This window comes from Prunus persica, chromosome G7, assembly GCF_000346465.2.
Source record: "Prunus persica cultivar Lovell chromosome G7, Prunus_persica_NCBIv2, whole genome shotgun sequence".
In the NCBI taxonomy this organism is placed as follows: domain Eukaryota; kingdom Viridiplantae; phylum Streptophyta; class Magnoliopsida; order Rosales; family Rosaceae; genus Prunus; species Prunus persica.
Window position 1 is genome coordinate 20,280,938 of NC_034015.1, and position 18,013 is coordinate 20,298,950.

The following is an 18,013-nucleotide window of genomic DNA, read 5'->3' on the forward strand; positions in this document are numbered from 1 at the left end:
CGAGTCAATCAAACTTCAGTTTTTGTATAGATCTACCCGTGAACAACTATTTTTGTCTTGCTTGTTTGTCATCCTCATGTCTTGTCTACGTTTTATGTTCCCTCTTGTTTTTTACACTTGTGAACAGAGTGGTTATACAGTTATTGGAAATTAGTCAGTTCTGATATGATCTGTTTATTTTGCAGCCTACGTCTCCCTCTTTGTAGAAGTGATATCAGTGCGACTCCGGCGGGAGGGGCTAGCCTGAGCAAAAGGCCCCATGGTCCCTAATTTCGTTTCCAGCGATTAAGGCTTGTTAGGACAAGCACTGGGCTCCATTAGCCCAAGTAACGCCGAAGGCAAGACTTGCTTGGACTGTGGGCAAGATGACTTAATGCTAACGTTATTGTGACGTCAATAGCAAATTTAAATAACAAAAAAATTATTTTAAAAAAAGGAAAAAAAACCAAAATTTTTAGATTTATTTTATTTTATTTTAAAATACCTAGCCATATTCATCATTTCTCATGCCAAAACTCTATACAAATTCCTCTCTTCATATCTCATGTGAATAGTGGTTGCCCTTAGCTTGCCATAGCAATGAGTGGAAAACCAACAAAAAAATTGCTAGGGCAGGCACTATTCATGTGAATAGTAATAGCCCTTGCCTCCCTTTGCCCTTTTCCATGACAAATGGGTGAAAATGCTCTTAGTAAACGCTTTAATCATTTGAGTAACAAACTCCTTACTCTATAACACTATGTAAGTAGGTTTGAAGCGTAAAATTTGTCTCGTGTTACTGGTTATGTCACTATGGGTTTACTTCATCCTTACTTCAAACAAATGTTATTTTGTAAGTCACTTATTATTGTAGCTCTTTTACTTTCATATTTTGTGAAAATACAAAAACACTTACAAGTACCGTAACACATTATAATGCATAATTAGGATAAGAATACAGTCACTACATTATGGCAACACAGTCACTACATTTCTCTCAGTTCCCTTACCCTATTGGCAATGCTTGTATCTCTATCTTCAAAAAGAGCCCCCATCTCTTCTAAGGTCTTGCCTTTTGTCTCTGGTAAAAAGAAGTAAAAAAAGACCGTACCAACCACCATGATTCCCGCAAGCACAAAAAACATTCCACCAAATGTTATCTTATTAAAAATGGTTAGAAACGTCATTGACACCACCCCGCTCACCAACCGGTTCACTGATATGGCCAGGCTCGAACCTTGGGCCCGTAATCTCATCGGGAAGATCTCCGATGAGTAGACCCAGGTTATTGGGCCAAGCCCAATTGAAAAGAACGAGACATCGGCGCAAACAGCCATGATACACAACGCAATGGCCCACGTTGGCTTGGTACTCGAATGCTCGAGAAACTTTGACCCAAGGCCTAGCCCAGCTAATGAAATCACCAGCCCGGCACAGCCCAGTAGCAAAAGGGGCCGCCTCCCAAAGCGATCCAAGTAGCTGGCCGATAGGAACACAGAGGACGTCTTGGTCAGGCCCCTTATCACATTGGCACCGAAAAGCTGCTTTCTGCTGTGAATTCCAGCAGCCTTGAACACTTCCGGACAGTAGTAGACGACGGCGTCGTTTCCAGAAGCTTGCATGAAGAAGTTTATCCCAATAACAACAATGAGCATCCGACGAATGGGCTTAGAAGGATGTACCAAAAGCTCCTTCCAAGCCCCTCGTCCATCTTCATGGGTCGTTAATGGGCCTGTGCTAGGGGGTAAAGCTAAAGCAGCCTTGCTAATCTCCTCGAGCCTCAATTGAGCTTCCTCTTCAGAAGCAGATGTTCTGATCAGCACCTGTTTTGCTTCACTTAATTTGCCTTTCATCACAAGCCAATGAGGGGACTCAGGCATGGCTATGACCCCCAACCCTATACCGACAGCTGGCACCGCGGCTAACTCTAGCATTAATCTCCAATTTATGTTTGGTGGTAGGCCAGACAAAGCATAATTAATTATGTAACCAACTAACAGGCCAATTGTGATGAACACCTCAGGAAGAGAGGTGAGGAAGCCCCGGTTCATGGCGGGCGAGAGCTCTGCGATGTAGACTGGGGCAATCATGAGGGCGTAGCCTACGCCAATGCCAGCCACGGCACGTCCGGCCATGAGGAATAGGTAGGATGTGGCCAGGCCCATTAGGAGTGCACCTATTAGAAATGTGCATGCGGCTAAGACTATAGTGTAACGCCTACCTATATAATCTGATGTTTTCCCGGATGCTAGCGATCCAAATAAAGAGAACATGTTTAGGGTTCCTACCAAGACTTCCACTTGTGTTGATGTGATCTTGAGGTTCTCTTTGATGTAAAGCACTGCCCCGCTCATCACTCCAATATCTGCACAATTTCATGCATTTTTTTGGGGTGAAATTGAATAGAACTTGTTAAATTAATCCAAAACTACAAAATAAAAATTAAAAAATGAACTTACCATAACCCAACAGAATGGAGTTTGTAGAGGCCAGAAGAGCGCAGACGATGGTGTATTTGTTCATCCCAGTCCCAGCTTTTTCAGAATTGGCCTTGGGATTTTGGTGTTGAATTTTAGCCACATCCATTTTCCTCGGCTCCTTTTTTCTTCTTCTGAGAATTTGTAGATGAAAATCTGTGACTCACTGACTCACTAACTCACTGGGGGGTTTTTGTGGGTGGGTGAGGAAGAAGCTAAGAGTAAATGGGTTTTGTTAGGTTGCAGAGGTGGACCAAAATTGCATGAGGCATGAAGAACACGTTCTGCAACTGAAGCAATCACATTGTTTAGGTGGCATTTCTCTATTGCCATTTACATTTGTTATGTGGTTTAGGCCCAAAATAAAACCACAGACTTGTGCACCTGTCCATGCTACTTTCGAGTCTTCTGCTTTGCTATAAATGTTGTTCAGTCATCTCATTCATTCAACTTCGTATCTCGAGTCTCATTCAATTTCCTTTTTCATGGATTGAGGAAATAAAGAAAGTAATTTAATCTCGTTCCGAAAACATCATCTCGAATATCCAGTGTAATCTGATTCACTAATAAAATCTAAAATACAATCTCTTTTAGCGTTACTCACAATGCGTTAAAATATGGACGATTTTTCGTGACTAAGACTAACAAAGAAGCATTTTATGGTTCTCCTCGTCCTCTTCCTCATGGACTTGATCCTCAAATAGAACCCCAATTTCTTCTAAGCTCTTCCCTTTGGTTTCTGGCAAAAAGAAGTAAAAGAAAACTGTGCCCACCACCATTATTCCTGCAAGAGCAAAAAACATTCCTCCAAATGTTATCTCCCTAGAAATGCTTAGAAATGTCATGGCCACCAACCCACTCACCAATCTGTTCACCCCAATGGCCAAGCTTGAACCTTGAGCCCTCAGCCTCATCGGAAATATTTCTGACGAATATACCCATGTGATGGGCCCAAGCCCAATAGAAAAGAATGAAGCTGCAGAGCAAACAGCCACCACACACAACCCAATTGCCCAATCTGGTTTGTCACCTGAAAACTCAAGAAACTTTGAACCAAAGCCTAAACAAGCCAATGAGATTGCCATGCCAATAGAGCCCAACAACAGAAGTGGCCGCCTTCCAAACCTGTCCAAGAACAGAGCTGATACTAGAACAAAGGAAGTCTTGGCTATGCCCATGAGGATTGTGACACCCACAAGATGTTTCTTGTTGTGAATTCCGGCCTCCCTGAAGACCTCCGGGCTGTAGTACACAACGGCGTCATTGCCGGAGGCCTGCATGAAGAAGTTGACGCCGATGGCAGCGATTAGAATGCGGCGGATGGGCCTAGTGGGCCTCAATAGTAACTCTCTCCAAACCCCTTGTCCATGCCAGTTGCTGCTTAATGAAGTGCCTGCTGCTGGGGTACTAGTGATCAACAATGAGGACGCAGCTTTTGCTATCTCTTTGAGTCTCAATTCAGCTTCCTCTTTGGTTTCAGATGTTCTCATCAAAACCTGCTTTGCTTCATCTAACCGGCCTTTCATGACCAACCACCTAGGCAAAAATATCAACAACTATATATTAAGTACATGTTATAAAAATTTGAGTGAAATATAGCAACAACAAAAAAGGGAACAAAATTTCAAACCATGCACCTACCTAGGTGACTCTGGCATTGCCAACACAGCCAATGCAACAGCAATAGCAGGGAATGCTGCAAGGCCAAGCATAAGTCTCCAGTTTATGTTTTGTGGCATGCCCGATAAAGCGTAGTTGGAGATGTAGCCAAGTAGAATTCCTCCATTGATGAACACCTCAGGGAGAGAGCTGAGGAAGCCCCGGGTGAGAGCCGGCGAGAGCTCAGCCACATAGACTGGGGCAATCATGAGAGAGTAGCCAACTCCAATCCCAGCCACAACCCTACCAGCTATGAGGAAGGGGAAGGATGGTGCCAGTCCCATTAGAAGTGCACCTATTAGAAATGTTGCTGCTGCCAGGACTATAGTGTAACGCCTGCCAATCCAATCTGAAGTCTTGCCTGAGGCAAGTGATCCAATCAAAGAACATACATTCAGAGAACCAACCAAGATTTCTACTTGGGTTGTTGAGATATTAAGGTCCTCCCTGATGAAAAGAGCAGCACCACTCATCACCCCAATATCTGCAAACAAATCAAGTCGTCCGTACTCAGAAATTAAAACAAACACAAACCCTCCTCTGTTCTGTTCTGTTCTTGATGAAATATTCTCCTTTATTTTATTATAAATTTCAATGAATTAATTTGGTTTGATAGAATCGTGGGTTTTATGTGGACTGAAAAATATTAAGGAAGGTACTGACCATAACCCAAGAGAACAGAGTTGGTGGAAGCCAACAAAGCACCAGCAAGAGCATATTTGTTGAGACTGGGCTGTGTGGCTTTGAGTTTTTCCGGTGGATGATCAGAAGCTCCGGTGGCCAGCACAGGCCATGTTGGTTGTCTTTTACTGTCACTTTTCAGTTGGGTATCTGCAGAAAATGGGGATTCAGACTCTGAATCAGCAGCAGCAAGTAAGTGATAATGGTGGTCCTTGTTGCTTGGCTCCATTAGCGTAGCAGGAGCGAGTGACGATCTCTGTGTTTGGGAAGACGGTAAAATTGGAAAGGCTTCTTATGTATAGTAGACATAGAAAGAGAGAGATAAATATGTGTGTGTGTGTGTGTGTATGTGCGCAAGTCGTTTGTCGTTTGAAGGAGGGGATGGATGTGCATCAGTTCTTGTATATATCATTTGCATGTATGGTAATTGAAGACAAGTATATCTTCTATATTTGCTCTAATGTAAACGGTGAATTAGTAATAAGAGAAATGGAATGGCTGGTGGAAGTGATTTTTAGTCTCATTTTCTCCGTGCTCCTTCCTTTTTTTTTTTTCTTGATAGTTTTTATAGATTGAATAAATGGAAGGAGAAGAATCAATGGTCCAAAAACAAGGGAATGAGTTTATAAGGAGAAAAACGAGAATTTGAAATTCACTATGCGTTATTAAGTGGCTGCGTTTACTTTTTGGAAAAGCTGCTTTTGTAAAGTTAGACAGGCCACGCTGCCTCCACACGCCTCCTCTGTCATATTCATATGCCCGCCAATATATATATGGCAGGACTCATGAAGAGAGTTGGACCAAGCCAGCGCACGCAGCCACACAACAACACAAAATGCATATAGATATAGATTAGCATATCTTAACAAATTAGCGAGCATGCATTATATATATATATATATTGTGATCATTATCAATATCATGTATTGATTTGATCTGTAAATAATGGCCAACAAAATGTCCAGTACCATTATTATATATGTAATCCCCATTTTGGCAGTGGGGTTGGGAGGATAGGGCACAATCTGATGGAGAAGTACTTTGATAAGTGACACGAGAGAGATAGGAACAATGCAACGGAATAGGGAAGTTTTTCTCCCGCTTATAAGCCCCCAACTTGGTTTGAATGAAAATTGAACAAGCTTCAGTTGAAGAAGAACAGTTGAACAAGCTTCAGTTGAAGAACAGTGGTGATTAAGCAGCACTTGAAATGTGACAGAAGAATAATTGCTTAGATTTGAATCTCAGATTCTGATAGAGTTCAAAGGAAGAAAAAGTGAAAAGCAAGCAAACCCCACAGTCCCACTCAATCATTAGCTAGCTAGCATGCTCAGTTCAGTCGAGTTGTACCAGCAGAAGTCGATGGAGAGAGTGACTAATAACCAACAAATGACAGAAGACGAATGTTCCTCTATATTTGAAATAATATGCAGTGCAGCCTCTGTTGTTCTTGGAGCAATATTCATTTGCAAATTGAAAAACACCACAGAAAATGAAGAACTGCAACTAAAAAACACCATTTTGCTTCCTTTTTGTCAGATTTGACTGACAGAGGACTGCTAGTGCACTGACTGACTGCCACCATGGATAGTTCAGTGGGCTCCACCTGCTCTGCTGTCATGCTAAAACGGCGCCATCTACACAATGTAATTTACACCCATGCATTGCTAAGCGCATTTCCGTGGCAAACTTGAAAACCAGAAAGAAAGAACCAAATAACACCGCTACAACCACACCGTCAAGCTCTCAACTTTGAAGCACATTAAGCTTTAACATTCTCCCATCCAAACTATATTCTAGTGTTTCTTCTTCTGCCAGTGCCACAGAATCAAATTACCAAACATGGTATGGTGAATTTCTCCATCCCAAATTTCAGATATGAAAATTTTATGTATAAATGATACAAAGTTTGAAACTTTTCGTTTGTTTTGATTTTACTCTGTTTTGTTTTTTTGGAACGAAACAGAGCAAAGGAACGGCAAGCTTCGGGAAGAGGAGGAACAAGACCCACACGCTGTGCGTGCGGTGCGGCCGCCGTAGCTTCCACCTTCAGAAGAGCCGTTGCGCCTCCTGTGGCTTCCCTTCCAGCCGTATCAGAAAATGTCACCTTTCAAATTTTTAACTCTTGCTCTTGATTTCGCTTCCTTTATTTATTTATTTTGTTTTTTGAGTTTGCCAATTGTTACTTATGTGGTTGGAAAAAAAAAACTAGATAACTGGAGCGTGAAGGCGATCCGAAGAAAGACAACAGGGACTGGTAGAATGAGGTACCTTCGCCACGTTGCTGTGAGATTCAAGTTTAACTTCAGAGAAGGTTTAACAATAACAAAGCTGATACATTTTTTCATTAGATCATCGATGCTATGATGCAAAATTTGATTTTGAAAAATTGGTTTTGTGTTGTGTGCATTGTTTGTGAACTTGAAGGTACCGAGGCAGGTCCAAGAAAGAAGAGAGCTTCGTCATCGTCTCAAGCTTCGAGCCTCTGAGCTTCCAGCTTCAAGCTTCAAGCTTTGGGTTGGCTATGAATGCTAATAAGACTAGTTTTGGCTTGTAGTTTAGTTTGTACTAGTAAGTAACATGTATGGAGTTCATTACAGACTTGGGCTTTTTAAAACTACTATATAAACAAACGACAATTCCATTCTCAAAATAATCTTTGCTTGGAGCTGAACAGACCAGTCTGAGTTTGCTCTTTACATACAGTATTGGCCTGGTCAAACATTACACAAGCTCAATCAGAGATTTTTCTTTTTTCTTTTTACGGTATTTACATATAAAGAATTAGAGCAGTGAGACTGGGAGACAATTCTACAAACTCATCCCTGAGTTATCAATATATTCAGAAACCTGTGAAGCAAGTTGATAGGACCAGTTCACAGCAGTGCCAAAAAAGAGCTCCCAAAACCAGAGATCCAATGCAAGCACCGAGGAAAATATGAGCAACGCCAAAGTCTGGTAGCGGTTCAAAGGCCAACCTGATACTTCAGCCATTTTCTTCAGAAATGGAAGGGAACTGCTATTCAAATCCTGCTTTCTTATGGACCACGCAGATATCCACTGCGCCTGAGTAGGGATCAGCTCCAGCTCTTGTAATCGCCTCCCGAGATCCGGCATGTGACCCCCTCCGTATAGTATTGCAATCCTGTTATTTCCACCGTCGATTGCTTTTCTGAGTGCATCCATGGCGGCTCTGTTTCTCTCACCAATAATCACAGAGCTCTCTTCTACATCAGCCGTAGCCTGCGTGAATCTTAAACAAGTAAAATACTTTTATGTCAGTTTTGAGAATTTTGCACCAACCCACAATGTAAAACCATACGCTTTTGAGACGAAGAACCCAAATAATAATTAGTTTGACCAGCCATACAATATGTTCAGCTGGAAGCAGTAAAGAAAAAGAGAAAAAACTTAGCAAATCCTTACTCGGATGTAAGCCTCTTTGCCAAGAAGACCTTCATTGCTGCACCAAAATCAAGCCTAGACAAGGCTTCAAATTCTGGAAATTCCGAGTCCTCACTGCCCGTGTCTGCACAGACACCTCCAATAATGAGAAGGCCGACAAGTGGCATAGGAAGCACACGTGCAGCCCACTTAAGCTTAGATCTCCAAGGACCAAGGCCTTCTGGGATTGTAGCAGTTTGAATCATAGCTTTCGTGGATCTAACAGTCATGTCTCTTGCAAATGTGAAGAAGCTTTCACCTTTTTCTTGCTGAAAACAAATGACAATGGCATCAGATGCAACAATGATATTATTCTCAAGCAATGATGGAAGAGAAAAGAAGAGAGATAGAGGTTCTTCATATATACAGCCCCTGAAATCAAACTACCTATGCAGTACACAAAAAGGAGAGAGAAAATAAAAACCTGAAGCAATTGGAAAGTCTCGAAGTCGAGGTCTGCATGGTACCAATTCTCAGACTCGTAATCAAGACAGTCTAATTGGAAATCAAGCGTCAGAAATCGAGCCATCTGTCTCTGAATGCATCCCAGAATGTTAAATCCTTTTGAGCGTGAACCTTTGACTTTGAGTCTTTTTGTGGCAGCAAGGATTCTTCTGTTCTCTAAACTCTCCCTGCTTGTTACCATCTCATAAAGGACACAATCATAGGACTCAAGTTCCTTTTGCAGGGTCTCAAAGTACCTGGACATGGTACTTGGGATCATTAACATTGTATAATCTGAGACAGCCAATTTTTGCACATATAGGTTAAGAAAACATCAAGTTATGACCACTGTCAAAAGTTACAATAGACACCAACACAAAGCTCAAAGTGAAGCTGAAAAAGAAATATTCTGCATATCCCTAATTCTGAAAATAAGTTCTGACAAATTCCATCTAAGTTAATTAAAGCGGTTTTCCTAGCACCATTTCTTAAAGTCTCTTACACTCTTGGCATGCATAGGAGACTCATAATCAAAACTAGGCTTCACAGAGGTTTATCTTCATGGCATTTCCTTAGGACTTTATATTGCCCAAGTACATTATTTTCCTTGAAAGCACATCTCAAACAAGCCATGAGAATAGAACTTAAATGGAAGTTACCCTTGAAAACTTCATCTCTCAAACAACAAGCATTATATTTACTAAGCTCAAATTGCGCCCGCTGGTTGAGCGACAGCAAGCTTTTAGCTTCTGAGTAGAGTAAACTATCAAACAGTTGAAATTACAAGTAGATAACTGCCAAAATACTGAAGAAGAAGAAGAAATTGCAAGAATAAGAATGATTGTTAGGAAATACATACTCTTTATCCGCGATGTGAATTGTCGAAACCAAATCAACCTACAACAAACCCGGAAATTAGAAAGAAGACCCGTGAAGAAACAAAAAGGACCTATGAAGAGAAGCCAATTCCATGCACAAAACCTGAAGAAAAGGCCTCAAAAGCGACCAAGGGAACCTCTTTTTGTAGCTAACAACCGCAGTTTGCAACTCCCCAGTGCCTCCATCAACGCCCCTTTTGAACCTCATGAAATCCGCAATCGAATTGTTTCGTAAAAACTGCTCAGCCGAGCCATCCTCAATTGGGTTGATTGAAGAAGAACCAAAAACCTTGAAAGGAGCTAGCTTTGAGGCTTTGGGAAATTTAAGGCTTCGTTTGGATAATCCAAAGGGCCTGACTTTAAGGCTTGTAGAAGTGGAAGAAGCATCGGTGTAAGCGTTGGAATTGGAGGGAAACGAGGATGTAGATGAGAGAATTGAGAGTGAAGTTGAGACCATGCTTTCTCTCCACACAGAGAGAGAGAGAGAGAGAGAGAGAGAGAATTGGGTGTTTGGATAAACAAAGAGGAAATGGCGTTTTTGGATGGAGTGGAAAGGAGTTGAACCTGGTTTCAGGTTATTGCGGATTTTTATTTATTATTGTTTTCTTTTTGTCAATTTTTAAAATAAAATAATTTTTTCCTTATCTATATATAAAGCAAAAGACAGAGAACGGTGAAACATTCAAAATACTAAAAAATGTCTTTAGTTAATTTATACATTAAGAATTGAAATTATTAATTAAAGGGAGATAATATAGCAAATATACATTTTTTTCATATTAAAAAAATAAAATTAAAAACAAAATCAAATAATAAGTCCTATTTTTATGTAACATAACTACTTATGTTATCTTTCCTTAATTCTACAAATAAAATAAAAAATAAAAAATAAAAAATAAAACCAATTGGCACATGCGTGGGGCTAGTATTAATGCGAGGAGATTTTGTGTGTGTGTGTGTGTGTGTGTGTGGAGGAGGGGGAAAAGGGAAGGAGGTTTCATTGCAAATACCAAAACAAATAAAAGCTTAAAAAAACACACGACAATACAATTTCATACATCTACACCAATTCATCGCATCCGTACAATAAATAACCATGGAAACTGCATTAGGTGAGAGAACCCACAAGGAGGACATATCCAATGAAAAAGAACCTGGATGGTTGACAATTTCAGACCCATGTAATGTAAATGGTCAGAGCTACTCCAGGAAAAAAGTTCACAATACAAAGCAAAGACATGTCGGACAACTGTGATCATAAACAAAAAGGAATTACAAGAAATCCCATGAATTTCATGTTACAAAAATCATCATGCACCAGAATTCGCTACTTCAGGATCCTGTTTTTTATCTGATTTTACATGACTTTCTTGTGAAACTTTCACCAGTGGACTCGTCTTCTTTACCACCATACGTCTCATCTGCCATGGAATCAACCTGAAGCATGCAACCAGTCGCAAGTAACCTGTCCTCTTGGCCTTCTTTCAGTTTCACAGTGGACTCGTCTTCTTTACCATCGTATGTCTCATCTGCCATGGGGTCAGCCTGAAGAGCGCAACCAGTCACAAGTAACCTGTCCTTTTGGCCCTCTTTCAGTTTCACAGTGGACTCGTCTTCTTTACCACCATACGTCTCATCTGCCATGGGATCAACCTGAAGAGCGCAACCAGTAACGAGTAACCTGTCCTCTTGACCTTTCCTCATTTTCACTGAAAACAAGAAACCACTTAACTTAGAACAATGCATGGTATAAGCCAACAATAGTACCCTAATTATCACGGTCATCCTTGCCTTGCCTCAATCAGATGGGGTTAAAAGCATATACTATCACAAAATATGACAAATAGCTGACGACTCTTACCAAGGGGATTCTATCCAAATCCTGCTTAATTCTAAACTTTCATTATATTTGATTTATTTGTACACAATTAGTATCAAGGGTCAAATTATTTCTATATCTGTTGGAAAAAAGACTACTAGAGTTGGAACCCCTATCTACAGTAAAGAAATTATTCATTTCATACATCCAATTTAATAGGGAAAGTCATGATAATTGTCAGAAACATGATAGAACCATTGTAACATCATGAGGACATCAATGTGGTTTGAGGACATTAGTCTACTAGTTTCCTACCTCGCAGGTTACATCTCTTTACATGGTGGCATCTCAATTGTTGGCTTCACAAAAGAAGCAGGAAATATCAATCAACATGCATCTATAAACCCTTCCATGCTCATGTAAACTTAAAATGCATGCTGTTGCATAGAAGTTAGAAAAATTCGGCACTTGATAAGAGATGGATGATTTATCACCGGAAAAACACAGTATGATGAGATATCACACAATGTAACAAAGACAACATACTATGATCTTTTACACACATCTTCTAAAGCACGAACAGAGGACACAATTTAGTAATATTACCACAGGAAGGGCCTTACCATCTTGAGGAGGCTGAGGGCGCGCAGAACCCTTCTTCCCGGATTCCTTTTTCTGTTCAGTATTGTGGTTCGGGTTGGGAACAATCTTCTCGTTCAGCTCAGGGCAAGTTGGGATGAGATGCCCTTTTTTCCGGCATATCACACATATCTGCAAGCAACACATCAAAACCAGAACATCACTATAAATTTGACTCCTAATCATAACCCCAACTTCCCAAAAGATTACAATTAACCAATTTCTTCAAACAATAAGAAAAAAACCCAAAATTGATTCAAGGCACACACAACATTTCCATGATTAAACAACAAGACACGCAATATATAAACACGAGCAATCCTTCTTTTCCAATTTATGCTAACTACTAGGAATTATTATCAACTTACTAAAGAAAAATAAAAATTAGATTCACCAATGACAAATAGAACCCACTTCAACATATTTTGGCCCTTCAACATTCTTTGCCGCATCAATTTTCTTTGCCGCTGTGGTTTTGCTCTTCTTGCTTTTGACTGCTTTGGTTTTGCTCTTCTTGCTTTTGACTGCTTTGGTTTTGCTCTTGTTGCTTTTTACTGCTTTGAGTATTGGCTCTGGCGCATCAACAGGGGCTCTGGTTTTGCTCTTCTTTTTCTTCCTCTTCTTGGTTTTGCTCTTCTTTTTCTTCCTCTTCTTGCTTTTGACTGCTGTGAGTATTGGCTCTAGCTCCGCATCAACTTTAACTTTCTTTGCCGCATCTTCTTGTCCTGCCGCACCAACTTGGGCTGCAACATCAACTTGGTTTGCCGCCTCTTCTTGCTTTTGACTGCTGTGAGTATTGGCTCTGGCTCCGCATCAACTTTAACTTTCTTTGCCGCATCAACAGGGACTGTGGTTTTGCTCTTCTTTCTCTTCCTCTTCTTGCTTTTGACTGCTGTGAGAATTGGCACTGGCTCTGGATTTGCCTTTATTGCTGACTTCTGTAGAGCTTGATTTATTACAATAGATTTTTGGGCATCAATAATGGGATTTACATCAGCATCAACATAGATTAAGATTGGTTTCTGAGGGTTCTTCTTCTTCCTCTTCTTCTTGTTTACGTCTTTTGCGAGTGTTGGCTCTACTTTTGGGAGCAGTTCGGGGTGCTCTACCTTTGGGAGGAGTTCTGGGTTTTTTTTCACCATTTTCGTCTGAAGCTGCCAAGGGCAAAGGGGTTGCAGAGATTTTGCGAGGGTTTTCGTTTGGCGAGACAAATTGGGGCTTTGAGGAGCTGCAGAGCTGAGTATGCCGAAGACTTGGTTATGGGAGACCAAATGAGTTCCAACATCGCAAGGACAAAGGTTGGCATGACCCAACAAATAGGTCCATCAGAGCATCAAGGCCCATCAGCCGACTTCATTTCTTTCAGTTGGATCTACGCCCTAGGTCCAATAAATTAAGGAAATTTTAGTGCTCAGAATCTCAGATGGCATACTTATAACTTAATTATGTAGCTGTTGTTTTAACAAGAAATAATCTAAAATACTTTAAATTAATCTAATCCATGGGGAAGATCACTCAAACTTGGGCGGCGGACTCCCTGCCCTTACCAACTAGTTGTTAGAGCATCTCTAGCAACATTTTCCAAAATTTGGTTAAATTTGATGACACAAGTTCATTAGATTGAATCATTTAAGGGAGACAGAGCGAGAGAACAAAATTTGGCAAAAAATTAATTTTCCTCCCCCGAATACTCATACTTGGCTAGCAACTGTTCACAGAGTTAATTGTGGATGGCTAAACTGCTGGAGTGATTTTTTGGAGGAGTTTCAGAAAAATATGTCATCTAATATAATTTACAAGATGAAAAACAAAACAAAAGAAAAAAGAAGGGAAGTTTATTAATCCGTACTTGGATTAAGATGAATTGAATTGAGGCGGAGTTTGATTGAAGAGAATTAGATTCCGAATTCTTATTGAATTTGTTTACTAAACTATATGAATTGAGAGTAGTTAAATTCTGAATTCCTATTGAAGTTATTTACTAAACCATATGGAATTGGAGTATGAGTGGTACTAATTACTAAAATGTTCTTGTTGTTAGCTTAAAATAGATGGCAATTTTGGAATTTTGAAAATTGTGTGAGGATATTATGGGTAAAAAAGATGAATTCCTAATGGATTAATTCTTCAAGAATTAGAATACCACATCTCATCCAAGAATTGAATTCAATTCCTAATTTTATGTGAGCCCCACTTACTTTTCAATTCCTTGATGTGAAGCTCCTAAAGTGAAATTCAATTCCTAATGAGAATTCCAATTCCTGATTAGTAAACACCATCTAAAGATATCTGTTAATTCATTAGAAAAACTAAACGAGACATTGAAAGCTTTTGAACTATGGTTTTCTACTAACATATAAAAAATGCCAATTACACCAAAACCTGCCAGGAAGTAATCAAATCCCAACGAATAAAATAATTTCTGCAAATACTCAATACCACTACAATCTCCAGCAGTAAAGAGCAGCCGAACCTCATGACCACATGTAGAAATCAAGAGAGAGCTGGAGAAACAAATATTCCAAATCAATATGTGGGAGACCTGCAAAAAATTTCTCTGCATGGTTATGATCTTATCACCGTTTCTTCTTCTTGTTTTTACTTTATTCCAAATCTGTCTCATTGTGACAAAATCCGAAGGCCTGCTTGTAAATCCTCTAGGGTGATTGTTCTAAGTTCATCTGTGTCTATACAGTCAAAATTGAGCCTAAGGTCCAAACTTTCTCTAGCATTAACTAACATCGTATCCACTAAACCTCCATTCATCTCCTTACACTGCTTTTCTGTTGTCTCTCGTCGAATCAGTTCTGCAACCGCTTCTACACTGCAAGAAGAATGTAACTGAAACCCATACAACAAGCTTTCCTCTGTTTGATTGTTCATCTTGATATGGAGAATCTTTGCTAGGTCTTCAGAACTGAAGTCGCTAAAATTGAAAAACTTGGTCACACGCCGGCAGAAACCTTCATTGGAAGCAATTACTCGTTTCATTGGTTCGCTATATCCCGCAAATATGACTACAATTTTTCCACTATCCATGACAGACATGATCTCTTCCAATGCTTCCAAACCATAGTCTTTATCGTCTGCCTTCTGCATAGGTATTAGTCGATAAGCTTCATCTACAAAAAGAATTCCTCCCTCTGCGTCTTTAATCTGTGCATAACTTTATAATTAGTGTGTCACAGTAGAGTATTCGCATCAATCCTTACAAAATTGAACATAAATAATTTCAAAAATATCAACGTTTTACCTTCCTCCTAGTTTTTGGTCCAGTATGACCAACAAATTCCCCAACCAAATCAGTTCGCTGTACTTCTGTTACTTTGTCAGTAGGTAGAATTCCCACCATATGGAGTAATCTTCCAAGAATTCGAGCTACCATTGTCTTACCTGTTGATAACATTAACTATATTATATAATGATGATAATACGAGGATGTAACCTAAAAAAGTAAAAAAGAAAAGAAAAGGCAGAAACATTGTCGTGATCCAATCATCTAGATTGAAACCACTGTAGGCAATGCTTACCTGTTCCAGGATTGCCAAGAAACGCCATATGAGGGGGTCTCCTTGTGCCAACTTTCAGCCCAAGGGCCTTACGCCTCTCATCCAAAAGCATCCCCTTTGCCCATTTCTGTAGTTGTACCTTGAGCTCATGCAAACCAACAATATTTGATAATTCATTTTCAAGTTCATCCATCTTAGCTTTAGTTTCGCTGCATGCTTCAATTGCTCTTCTTCTCCTCTGCTCTTCAAAGTGAGACAGTAATAGTGCCTGCAGCTTTCCATTTTCACGGCCTTTTGAAAGGTGATTTAGGGGAGTCATACCCTCCTACAACAATTCAAAGACAGTATCATTAGCATTTACTTAGGCGCTATATTTGAGTAAATTGAATGTTGCAAGTAAATGCAATGAACTATACATCGTCCTTGGCACTGCAATCAGCATTGTACTCAAGTAATGTTTTGACAGTTGAGAACTCTTCTGCTCGAAGTGAGTACCACACAGCAAGGTGTAATGGTGTCATTCCATTCTGCATGGACAGAAGAAGAAAAATAAAAATAAAAATAAAAATAAATTAAAAATAAAAATAAAAAGAATAACACATTGACATAATAGTTAGAAATCTAAAACTTAAAAGAAACCGTATGATCAGTTGAAAGGCAACTCACATTTGCTTTGGCTTCAACAAAAGCACCGTGAACAAGAAGCAACCGTGCAGCATCATTGCATCCATTCTTAGCTGCCATGTGCAATGGTGTTTCTCCATACTGCAAAGCTCAACATGTTTTAAATTGAATTTCAAAACAATTTGTGTAAGACAAAATTCTGGTCCAGAAAGAAAACATTTTACCTACCATGTTCCTGGCTTCCAACTCAACCTTATCTGGCCCTTGCCAATCAAGAAGAAATTTAACTATCTCAGCCTTATTGTAACCAGCAGAAACATGAAGTGGAGTTTGTGCCATCTGCATTTAGGGAAACAAATGATTAGCTGATAAAATAACCTAACCTGAATGTTACATTGAAGCATATAATAAAGAGCAAATAATAAAAGAAATGCCCTTCTGTTCTTTATAGCTTTACTAACAGGAACTTCAAATAAAACCTGCTAATCCTATCTTTCTTTACGCCTTTTTTAACTAAGCTTTCTCTGGTTGAAAAGGTTTATGAACTGACCAAAGAAGTATATGCCTTTGAAAAACTACATAAAGCATGGGATCTCATCTTCAATTTAGCCACACAGACAATCCATAACTGAAAGTACAATTGACTTCAATTAGTGGAGAAGAAGCTCGTTCCCACCACTAGCGACAACCATGAAAAGAAACCCCCTTATCCATCGTCCAACGGTGAACACACTAGATCCAGCCCAATTCCTTCTCTTCATTACACCAAAACATCATATGGTACTTAATTCACCATATTCCACTACATTGCATTTGACAGACTCTACCAAATACATTTACGGAAAAAAAGGTTAGTGTTTCCCTTCCTTTATACAACGGAAGTCCCAAGTTCCCCAACAAATTGTAACAACAGCCACATACAAATATAAGAAGATTGAAGCGCCCAAATCCTACATTAGGGTGGTTAAGAAACATGATCCAACGAGTGAAATTCACAAAATTTTCATAACCCACTTGGCAAACATTCCTAATGATGAGAATGACATAAAATCCATCAAACAAAATGCACCCAAATTTGCAAAATGTCAACTTTCAATACGAAGTTGAATTCTTGAAAATCCCATTTCGTGTATTTACACACACAAGAGAAAGAGATCTTACGATGGCATTTCTTTCGTTTAGAAGAGATGGGTTTTCCCGGAGCAGCTTCTGAAACCCAAGAAGGTCCCCAGACTGAGCGTAGCCATGAATGGTGACGGGCTTGGCAGATCTTGACCGTTGATCTGGATACCTCTGCATACCTCCCTCCCTCTGTGTACTTGGGTTTTTGCTAGCTCTCCTCTTTCAGACAAAAGAAAGATGGTTGAAAATGAATTGAGAAAGACAAGGAGAGAGATTTTAGAGGGAGAGACTTTGGAGGTGTCCGAGTATGCGCGTCTATGTATTTTTTGCAATTATTATTTTTGGCTATTTACACTTTTAGCAGCTCCATTTTTCCTTTATTTTCCTCAACCCTCAAGACTTTATTCATTTTATACTAACATCTTATGACCTTCATAAGGAAGGGGTGGACACCTTATTATTTCAATAAATAAAATAAAATAAAAACCTTAGATCTCGTTACAAATATTGCCCAGCGAGGAAAAAGAGAAACACTTGCATGAAACGAGATAGTATTGTTTTGCTATCACCTACTAATAACGCTATGACACACGTGTTATTTCCGTTGCAAGTTTTTCTCTGATGAAAAATGGTCTTTTAATTATTCTAATTTAATTTGTTTACATAAGTGTTCGTGTTTTTGTTTTTTAAAAATTTCATATAAATTATCCCTAAAAAAGATTTGTAACGCAAGTATTG

General features: G+C 39.6%; 6 protein-coding genes across 8 annotated transcripts; 1 reads left to right on the forward strand and 5 right to left on the reverse strand.

Annotated features, from left to right (window-relative positions):
- On the reverse strand, nt 965-2,502 carry LOC18770064 (polyol transporter 5). Its single transcript, XM_007203247.2, has 2 exons — nt 2,439-2,502; nt 965-2,344 (listed from the first exon to the last, which is right to left on the reverse strand). Exons 1-2 carry the CDS (start codon nt 2,500-2,502, stop codon nt 966-968), a joined length of 1,443 nt encoding a protein of 480 aa, XP_007203309.1. The 3' UTR covers nt 965.
- On the reverse strand, nt 2,927-5,409 carry LOC18770342 (probable polyol transporter 6). Its single transcript, XM_007203477.2, has 3 exons — nt 4,779-5,409; nt 4,098-4,599; nt 2,927-3,992 (listed from the first exon to the last, which is right to left on the reverse strand). Exons 1-3 carry the CDS (start codon nt 5,023-5,025, stop codon nt 3,098-3,100), a joined length of 1,644 nt encoding a protein of 547 aa, XP_007203539.1. The 5' UTR covers nt 5,026-5,409; the 3' UTR covers nt 2,927-3,097.
- On the forward strand, nt 6,490-7,444 carry LOC18770572 (60S ribosomal protein L37-3). Its single transcript, XM_007202737.2, has 4 exons — nt 6,490-6,641; nt 6,763-6,898; nt 7,009-7,110; nt 7,224-7,444. Exons 1-4 carry the CDS (start codon nt 6,639-6,641, stop codon nt 7,283-7,285), a joined length of 303 nt encoding a protein of 100 aa, XP_007202799.1. The 5' UTR covers nt 6,490-6,638; the 3' UTR covers nt 7,286-7,444.
- On the reverse strand, nt 7,409-10,170 carry LOC18769833. Its single transcript, XM_007202284.2, has 5 exons — nt 9,666-10,170; nt 9,544-9,581; nt 8,665-8,941; nt 8,223-8,509; nt 7,409-8,049 (listed from the first exon to the last, which is right to left on the reverse strand). The coding sequence occupies exons 1-5, from the start codon at nt 10,017-10,019 to the stop codon at nt 7,608-7,610; spliced, it is 1,398 nt and encodes a 465-aa protein (XP_007202346.2). The 5' UTR covers nt 10,020-10,170; the 3' UTR covers nt 7,409-7,607.
- LOC18769418 lies at nt 10,591-13,312 on the reverse strand. 3 transcript variants are annotated; one of them, XM_020568181.1, is made up of 5 exons: nt 12,857-13,311; nt 12,667-12,788; nt 12,435-12,636; nt 12,005-12,152; nt 10,591-11,271 (listed from the first exon to the last, which is right to left on the reverse strand). In XM_020568181.1, exons 1-5 carry the CDS (start codon nt 13,160-13,162, stop codon nt 10,910-10,912), a joined length of 1,140 nt encoding a protein of 379 aa, XP_020423770.1. In that variant the 5' UTR covers nt 13,163-13,311; the 3' UTR covers nt 10,591-10,909. The 3 variants fall into 3 exon arrangements, with proteins under 3 accessions (XP_020423770.1, XP_020423771.1, XP_020423769.1); XM_020568182.1 differs by lacking the exon at nt 12,667-12,788 and having other exon boundaries at nt 12,789-13,312; XM_020568180.1 differs by having other exon boundaries at nt 12,435-12,788.
- LOC18769370 (protein CbbX) lies at nt 14,290-17,621 on the reverse strand. Its single transcript, XM_007201961.2, has 7 exons — nt 17,315-17,621; nt 16,382-16,492; nt 16,196-16,294; nt 15,946-16,056; nt 15,551-15,854; nt 15,274-15,413; nt 14,290-15,176 (listed from the first exon to the last, which is right to left on the reverse strand). The coding sequence occupies exons 1-7, from the start codon at nt 17,450-17,452 to the stop codon at nt 14,640-14,642; spliced, it is 1,440 nt and encodes a 479-aa protein (XP_007202023.1). The 5' UTR covers nt 17,453-17,621; the 3' UTR covers nt 14,290-14,639.